This window comes from Sinocyclocheilus rhinocerous, unplaced genomic scaffold, assembly GCF_001515625.1.
Source record: "Sinocyclocheilus rhinocerous isolate Xijiao unplaced genomic scaffold, SAMN03320098_v1.1 scaffold958, whole genome shotgun sequence".
Lineage (NCBI taxonomy): Eukaryota > Metazoa > Chordata > Actinopteri > Cypriniformes > Cyprinidae > Sinocyclocheilus > Sinocyclocheilus rhinocerous.
The window spans coordinates 1-8,493 of NW_015650342.1; the positions used below are offsets into that span (position 1 = coordinate 1).

General features: G+C 36.6%; 2 protein-coding genes across 2 annotated transcripts in view; one reads left to right on the forward strand and one right to left on the reverse strand.

Annotated features, from left to right (window-relative positions):
- The first annotated feature begins 6 nt into the window (after positions 1 to 6).
- mrps25 (mitochondrial ribosomal protein S25) lies at positions 7 to 2,602 on the forward strand. Its single transcript, XM_016516836.1, has 4 exons — positions 7 to 223; positions 583 to 689; positions 777 to 864; positions 2,264 to 2,602. Exons 1-4 carry the CDS (start codon positions 90 to 92, stop codon positions 2,454 to 2,456), a joined length of 522 nt encoding a protein of 173 aa, XP_016372322.1. The 5' UTR covers positions 7 to 89; the 3' UTR covers positions 2,457 to 2,602.
- Positions 2,603 to 2,604: 2 nt separating this feature from the next.
- The window catches only part of LOC107711782 (rabenosyn-5-like), a 20,226-nt gene continuing 14,337 nt past the window's right edge, over positions 2,605 to 8,493 (reverse strand). Inside the window, exons 8-12 of the mRNA XM_016516831.1 lie at positions 8,218 to 8,288; positions 7,980 to 8,066; positions 7,784 to 7,886; positions 7,568 to 7,672; positions 2,605 to 4,986 (exon numbers count right to left, since the gene is read on the reverse strand). Coding sequence (XP_016372317.1) covers positions 4,003 to 4,986; positions 7,568 to 7,672; positions 7,784 to 7,886; positions 7,980 to 8,066; positions 8,218 to 8,288 — 1,350 coding nt within the window. The 3' untranslated portion in view covers positions 2,605 to 4,002. The remainder of the gene's footprint in view (positions 4,987 to 7,567; positions 7,673 to 7,783; positions 7,887 to 7,979; positions 8,067 to 8,217; positions 8,289 to 8,493) is intronic.

Sequence of the window (8,493 nt, forward strand, 5' to 3'; positions counted from 1 at the left end):
AAGGAGCAGGAGCAGCATGAGCGGAAGTGTTGGGATCACGTCCGTGGATCATTTAGTGACATAATTTGCACAACATTTATAGTTTAATCATGCCGATGAAGGGAAGATTCCCTATACGGAGGACACTGGAGTATCTGCAGAAAGGAGAAGTCGTGTTTAAAAAATCTGTGAAGATTATGACCGTCAATTATAACACGCATGGAGATCTGAGTGAAGGAGCAAGGTCAGGAAAACAATATCACGATCATCAATAGCTGACTTTATTTGCCATGCCTGCAAGCAGAGTTTGGGTTTTAATGATTTTTTTTATTGAAAGAGTGTTAAGTATTTTCACTGTCAACATGTCGTCACGCCAATCACAGACAAAAATACTGCTTGTGTTTTAAATCTGAAAGCTGAAAGGTATTTTAATATCTGCAATAAATTCGATTAGTTAGAATCAGATAAAATGTGAATAGAAGAACATTAACTACATGTAATCAAGAAGTTTGTAGGAGAAAAAAAAAGCATAAGAATTGTCTATAAATACAAAGTCAGCCGAGTTTGAGAAGCATTATGTTAATGTATAATATTGCTTGACAGGAAGTTTGTGTTCTTCAATATCCCTCAAATCCAGTACAAAAATCCCTGGGTTCAAATAATGATGTTCAAAAACATGACTCCCTCACCCTTTCTCCGATTTTACCTCGGTAAGTCGTTTGTTTCTTTATTTTGTATTTATTTTCAATATTGTTTTCCCTCACTGTGGTATCTTCTCATTTTAATGCTGTGTTTAGATGAAGGAGAGCAAGTGTTGGTGGATGTAGAAGGAAAAGACCACAAAGAAATTACGAACCATGTGAAGATGATCCTTGGCAAGTCAGAGTAAGTACATTTACATTTATGCATTTGGCAGCCGCTTTTATCCAAAGCAACTTATTGTGTTCAAGATTTATTCAGCTCACACATTCCCAGGAATCCAAGCCACGACCTTGGCATTGCTAGCGCCATTCTCTAGGGCTACTATATCATTAGTGTTTTATGTGATTTAAAGTTAAAAAATCTATCAAAATTAACCCATTTTGTTTAGTATCGCATATTGTGGCACTCAAAATTGCAAGGGAAATTTCTTCACTGCGACAGCCCTGCTACATACAGTCAATTTCAGTGTGGGATCAACTTGACATCAAGACTTGATCAAGATGCTGTAACATCATTTTAAATTCAGTTTGGATGGCAATTTCTTCTAGAGGTAATTGGGTGAAAATAGGAAGCTAATTCCACACTGAAATTGGTTTAATTTATATGTAGGTCAATATGTTTGAGGTTCAATTTGCATTGAAATCAACATCATGTTAAGTTTTTGACATCAGTTTGATTTGCATGTTTTACCTGATTTTCGACATCAATTTGATGTTTTTTCGACATCAGTTGCCCACTGGGAAGTGGACAAGCGGTCAAGTGAAAAATGTGGGTATTTGGACAAGCCCTAAGAAGCTTATGAATGGGTCGGTGAATCATTGACTCACCCGATTTATTCTAAAATGCTAATTCATTCATTCAGGAAAAAACACAGCAGAGATGCACAAACATGGCTTTGATTGGAAACATTTTTGTTAGCAAAATGGAGCAAAAAATAAAAAATTGTCTACAGTTTGTCATTATTAACTTTAATAAATTGTTGCCCTGACACAAAGAAAAGTCTGCCACAGACCATGCTAACCAAACAGTTTATATAATCGCTCCAAATGTGTGTGTTTGTCCTAGGAACACTGTGCTGTGCAGCTATAATTAAAGACACATAATTAAAAAATAAGAAATATATTGCTTTGATTAAAATCTGTATTTGTTGCTTGACAGTGACGGAGCTCAGTAAAGAATTAAAAACCGAATTGAAGTGTTATAGCGATAAGTTCAATAGTAAGTTATCTGAAACAGCTGCATTTTGCCATTTAAGTGCTAGCTGGGTGTTTAACTTTATTTTTTTTGTAAATATAATTTTCAAATAAATTGATCCAGTAATCTAATCTCATTGGCTAGACTGTATAGACTCTATATCTTCCTATCGATAGTTGGTCAGTGCACATGTCGATCAGGTACTAGCCGAAGCGTAAGTTTACACTGTAAAATGTGTAGAGAGCAAATCTGCGGTTCTAACAGAAATCGTTTTACTGTGCATGAAAGCTTTTAGCACCAACCAGTGCTAATGCTAGTATTACCATTTGAACGTGTGTCCCTTGTGTCTGTACTCTGCTTACCCTCTTACGTCTCTTTCTGCCCACAGTAAAGTTCTTGAAGCTGAGGCTCTGGCTAAAATGGAGTTGTCTAACCCTGCTAACTTTGGGCCCAAGAAATATTTCCTGCGGGAGTGTATCAGTGAAGTGGAGGGTCAAGTTCCTCATCCTGGTTTTGTCCCGCTTCCCAAAGAGATGACTGGCAAATACAGGGCCAAACTGGCTGCAGCCTCTGATGAGTAGATACTGTTTGAGACTAATGTGAAAACGCATTGGACACTTAAAAATCAAATCTTAAAGGTCCTTAAACTTTTTTTGGTGGGTGAGATGAACATGATTTGATGTTTGTGACTTTCACTTAGACTGACTATGGAAAGCGGACTTGTTTTATAAACCTGCAAAAAAATACATAATTCGATTAATTAAAAAAAAAAAAAAAGAATTTGGTGATTTATTCTTGAGTGAATACCTACAAAACGAATACCTAAAGAAAATTCTCACCACAGAATCACAGAATTTTATTTATTATTAGTGTAACATTTATGATACCTGATATTGCTCAGTGTAAACACACAACATTATCCAAACGTTAATGGATAGGTTGTTAGTCACAATATGTTTCTCTGATGACGAAAACATAAATACAATTACAAAAAGCATTACATTCAGCCACAGTGTTGCTGTCTGTTCTCACTGTGTCCACGAAAAGCCTCGAGTTAATACAAGACAGAACTCATCAGTTGTGTTTCATGTCTTTTTGAGGTGGGCACACATAAATGAAGCATTAATGAAACATGCAAGCAAAATTCAGATTTAACACAAATGGTACAGTTTCTGCACAGCTATTTAGAGGAGCAGCAGGCAATTATGATGACCATATGCATAAGTTTGTTACTTCAACACTGGTTTCCATAGCATTGGATGTATTTGTATACTTGCTAAATCATTTAAGTGCAACAGAAATGAGTACTACTAATGGTATAAAACAATATATACAGACTAAATTACAGACATTTGATGTTGATTAGGCAAATCTGTAATATTAAACCGATTCACCCCAAAATTAATAATTGTGAGAGATTTGTTTTGTTTTTGACAGCATCAACTTCAATTGTATGCACAAAAACCTTCTTAAAAATACTTTGTTAAAAAAAAAAACTACAATGGTTTGGAACGACGAGTAACGTGAAATGATTTTCATGTTTGAGTGAAATATTCCTGATGTTTCAAGGCTAGAAATAAAGAAATCAGGGTTTCTATTTAGTGAAGTGCTGGTTATCCATTAGATCAATATAATGATAATAATAATAATAATAATAAAAAAGTTCAAAGCTGCAGGTGTGCGTTCATGCTAGACTTCGATACATAAACTTAGATTTTCTTAAAATTCTAAAGCAAAATGTATTCTGAATCAAAGCAGTAGCGTGCATGAAATACTGACTTTGCTGAACAGAAAATCTTAACCAGATAAGGGTTAATTCAACCACTTCCATAAAACCTACCTATTTATATGACTTGAGACTACATATTCAAGTATTTTATGTGAACAAAATATTAATATTACCCAAAGCTAAGACTTACTGTTTTTTATTTATTTATTAAATTACAAATTTTTCCAGAAATCAAGTTGTTCTGATCAAGAATTGTCTGTTCCTTCTTCTATGTGTTCTTGCACAGAAACTTCAAATTTGTTTTAGATTTTTGTCTAGTGCATCAGTAGCTTACACTGTTATCTGTAACTGAAAACAAGCCTCACCAATTACAGAACAAACTAAGTTTGTGACGGCCACTATTTTTTTCTTTTCTGCTCTTGTAGTGTTTTTTGCAGCTCCTTTAGGTTCTCAGACAAAAGCTCCACTTCATCAGAGCGTCCGCTCAGCTTGGCGTCAAAGATATATGCCCGGATGTTATCGATCTGTTGTAGAAGTAGCTCTTCCTCAATCATGTCATCAACTGCTGTGCCATCCTCATCATCCTCTTCATCAAACGGATTGGTTGAGGCAGCTGGAATCTCATCGGAAACCTCTTTAAAAGGGTTACCTCTATCTTCATAATCGTCATCTTCAAAAGGATTTCTAGCTGACTTCACTTTAGCTGTACCTGGTTCTTCCATTTCATCGTTTTCTCCCTCAAACGGGTTGTGCTCTTTCTTTCCATTGGCTGTCTGAGAGTTTGTCGGTTCTTCCTCAGCAGGAGAGAAACGCTCCTCGTCAAAGGGGTTTCTGGTGGGTGCAGTTGGTGTGTGTTTATCTCTTTGCCTCTCTAAGGGAGGAGAGTTTCCTAATAGACGTGACAAAGACTGTGAAGACCCAGGGCTTCCAATCAAATGTTCTCCCTCCTCTTCTCTTTTCTGAACATCTTCTTGGTCTCTGAAATCCAAGGAGGAGTGTTTTGACTGGTTCCTGTACTCGAGCTCTCTCTGCTGCAGATGTTTGATCTGTCTCTGCTGCAGGTCTGTCTCCTCAGCGAACCTCTGTGAAAGCTGGATGGCTCGACTGGTCTGCTGAGCGTCAAACTCGTCCTGCAGCTGCCGCAGGTTCTCCTCCAGCATGGCCACTTCATCGGTGCGGTTGGCGGAGCGCGCCTGCCGTAAGAACGACTCTATGTTTTTGATCTGTTGCAGGAGAGGGTCGTCCAGCTCAGAGCGAGTCTGCAGAGTGTCTGATTGTGGCAGCCAGCCTCCGGCTTTCGTCATGCGTGGACCTGGAACATCCTCGTGTGCACCGAGGTTATTTTCACTTTCCAATCGGTGTTTTTGTGCCTCCAGGCCTGCCTAAATTGCGTAAGAAAAGTAAAGTGTTACAATATGCAAAATAATGAATTGCATCAGACCAGCTAGTCCAGAAATCCAGTCTTTTTTTTTTTTTGTATGTGTTATTGTGCAAGAATGAAAACATGATTTATTTATTTAGAAATTCATATCTAGACTACAGATTAATCAATCAGACTCACTGATCTGATTCTTAAAAAATAAATACACTGATTTGATTAATCAAATTCAATGACAAGTTTGTTTAAGCTGAGCAAGTTCTGCGCAGGACTGATCATCAGGTGCGATTAATTAATGTTAATTGGATCATCTCACAGGAACCTACAGGGTTCGTACGGGTGCTTGAATTCATTGAAAATGCTTGAATTTTAATGTAGTGTTTTCAAGGTTTGAAAAATGCTTGGATTTTGGATAAAGTGCTTGAAAGTGTAGTTGCATCGGTTGAGAGGAAGAATCCGCAAAACGCTACAGTTGTGTTGAGTTCATGCGCTCACTGGTTGCATTCTGCACTCCCTCGAATACTGTCATCATTAACAACAGTGCAGAAACCACGTAAACAAGGAATTCATTTGTTTACATGCTGGACTGTGAGCTCATGCTAGTCCGTTTCAGTGATGGGGAACATTTGTTGCTTGTTTTCTGTATGTTATAATCCCAAATTAAATAACAATTTAGTTTTTCATGAGACTAAAATAACCAATGTGAAGAATGTCTTGAATATGACGTGTTGTTTCCCCCACACAAAACGTAATCGACATTAATCGTCATTGTCACTTCAAATTTAAGGACATAAAAATACTTAAATGCCAAAACGGTACTTTATAATATAAGAAAATAATTTATTATAATTTCAAGATGTCTTAAAACTTGACGACAGAAAGACAAGAATCATGATATGATTCTTAAAAATGTGATGATTAAAAACTTCACAAGGCTACGATTTCACTGCGGCGCGGGTGTGAAAGTATCTCTGAAGGAAACTGCCTGCCCTCAGAAAAGTTTTGATGGCATTTTCATTTCTTCTTGCCTACGTATGATGTCTGATAATGGAGCGTTAATGAGTGAGTGCTGCTTTATGTACAGGCGTTACCGGGGAAACAGTCGTTGTGCCGTTCCAAATGCGCCACCTGCTGGCAATTTGCTGTTCCTGTTCAGAACAATGCGAACTTGCTAATGTGCCTTCCAAAATCCAAACGATTAACAAAGATGTGTGTGTGTGTGTGTGTTTTAAATTAAGATAATTTATACTTTTGTGTGTGGGTTTGTTTTAAATTAAAATAATAACTTATAGCTACTTTTAAATAATCCCTTTTCTTAAAAATAGTTTAAAGGCTGAAATGTGAGGTTTATCACTATATAAAACCTTATTATTTATGAAAAAAGTTTTTGAACTGCAAATCTTTTTTTTTTTTTACAGTCATTTTATGGTACCAATCATTAATATGTTACCATAGATATTGCCCTACCCTGACATACAGTATTCATTGTATTTGTGCAGGTCTTAAAAAAACCTTACATTTTATTTTAAAATACTGCAGATACCCTGTGAATTCTTTATTTATTTTTTTATTTTATAATTTATAAACCATATATTGGTATAAACTGCAATGTTATATGCAATCCATATAGGTGTTTTTTAATAGCACAATAACATCTGATTTAAAGTGAAGAACTCAAGTATGTAGGCTATGTAAACATGTGATTTACCACAGTTGTAAAGTGCTGGAAAATCTTGAAAATGCACCTTGAAAGTGCTTGAATATTACTTTGGAAAAGGTGTAAGAACCCTGAACCTAACACCAAAACTGAGCAATTATGTGGATATTTGTGTGCATTAAAGTAATTTCCTCCTGATTATTTTCATTTTTCCTTTGTATTCCACTGTAACAATATGAAAAAAGACAACATGTACTGTGCATTTGTAGTCTGCTCTCCCGATTTAATCTACAATATATTCAATGAATAATTCACTGGAATGCATGAAATAATATCTCGTTACTCCCATAATTTGCATGAAGCATCATAGGGCATACTTACAGTATGAGGCATAATACATACAGTATATAGCAAGGATGTATATGGCTGGATGTCATCCAGTCTATAAGCTACTGCTGGCTCATAATTCTACAGCCTTCTAGGTCTTTCCTGATTATTATTTTTTTACGATATAAACCAACCCTCCATTTAGTCAGATCATGTTCTCTCAGATTGTAATAGATTTAGATCAAACAGGATCTGTTAAACATAGATATATAATATATGGCAAACCCCTCACATAATTGATAGTACAGCCCACAGTAAAAGAAGTGCGCTCAGAAGACATAACCTTTCAGCAGACACACAATCAGAGAACTGTTGTAGAAAAGCTTCCTAGGAAATTTGGTTTAAGGAAATTAAAGCCATAAAACTGAGAAACAAGGAAGAATATTCATGTGTGTAATATGTGACATACAATTTAAGCTCAAAATGTTTTTGAATTGACTCATTAAAATCACCATTGATTCGCTTAAGGTTTTATCAAATAAAGAAATATTGATTAGCAAAATGTGAGAAACAGAATGCGATCACATTGCCGTTTATTCACCTGTCTCTCCTGCTGCGCCCTTTTCTCCTGCTCCTCTCGTCTCTTCTCTTTAAGCTCCTCATACTTCTCCTTGGTGGGAAGCGACGTCAGTCCCAACAGTTTCTCCTGCAGGTGTAAGTGTTGAACAGACAATTTGAGCTTCCACATTTATATAGTTTTACCCACAGGTTTGTAAACCTCTTGCAGATTTGAAAAATATGTCAATAAACATTTCACCTGTATAAAAAGTGTAGCTGTGTAGCGCACCATCCTTTGCAGCTGCAGGGCTTTCGGGTGAGGCTGGACCTCATCTTTCAGTCCGAGTGCGAGGATCTTCTTACTAGTGCCAAACCCCCCACAGAAATGCATTCTGTGAATCCTGATTTAGATAGGTCCGTCACATCACAGTATGTGTCTTTAGTCTGTTGCCTACCTCAGAACATCAAGGAGCTCATAGTATTTCAGTATCTCCATCCTCAGCGCAGCAGCAGCCTCTAGATTACAGGTCGTCTCCCCAGCACTACACAATACAGAGAAAACTTTGGAATCTGACAATGTTTGGGATGTGGCATTAGGCATGTATGCAATTTTTCACAAATGTACATTTGTTAACATCATTAAAAAAGTCAACAAATGTACATTTGTGGTGCTTTTGCATTTGTAGGGCTTACTTGAGAGACTCTGCCATGCGTGTGTACTCTGGAGCCTTAGCTTCAACTTTCTCCATACATGTCCTTAACCTCTGCAAAGCAAAAACAATCAATACTATGACTAAAGACTATGCTGTGTATATTAAAGGGGTCATATGATGCTGCTAAAAAAAACATTATTTTGTGTATTTGGTGTAATGAAATGTGTTTATGCGGTTTAAAGTTAAAAAAACAAATTATTTTCCACATACTGTACATTATTGTTTCTCCTCTATGCCCCGCCTTTCTGAAACGCGT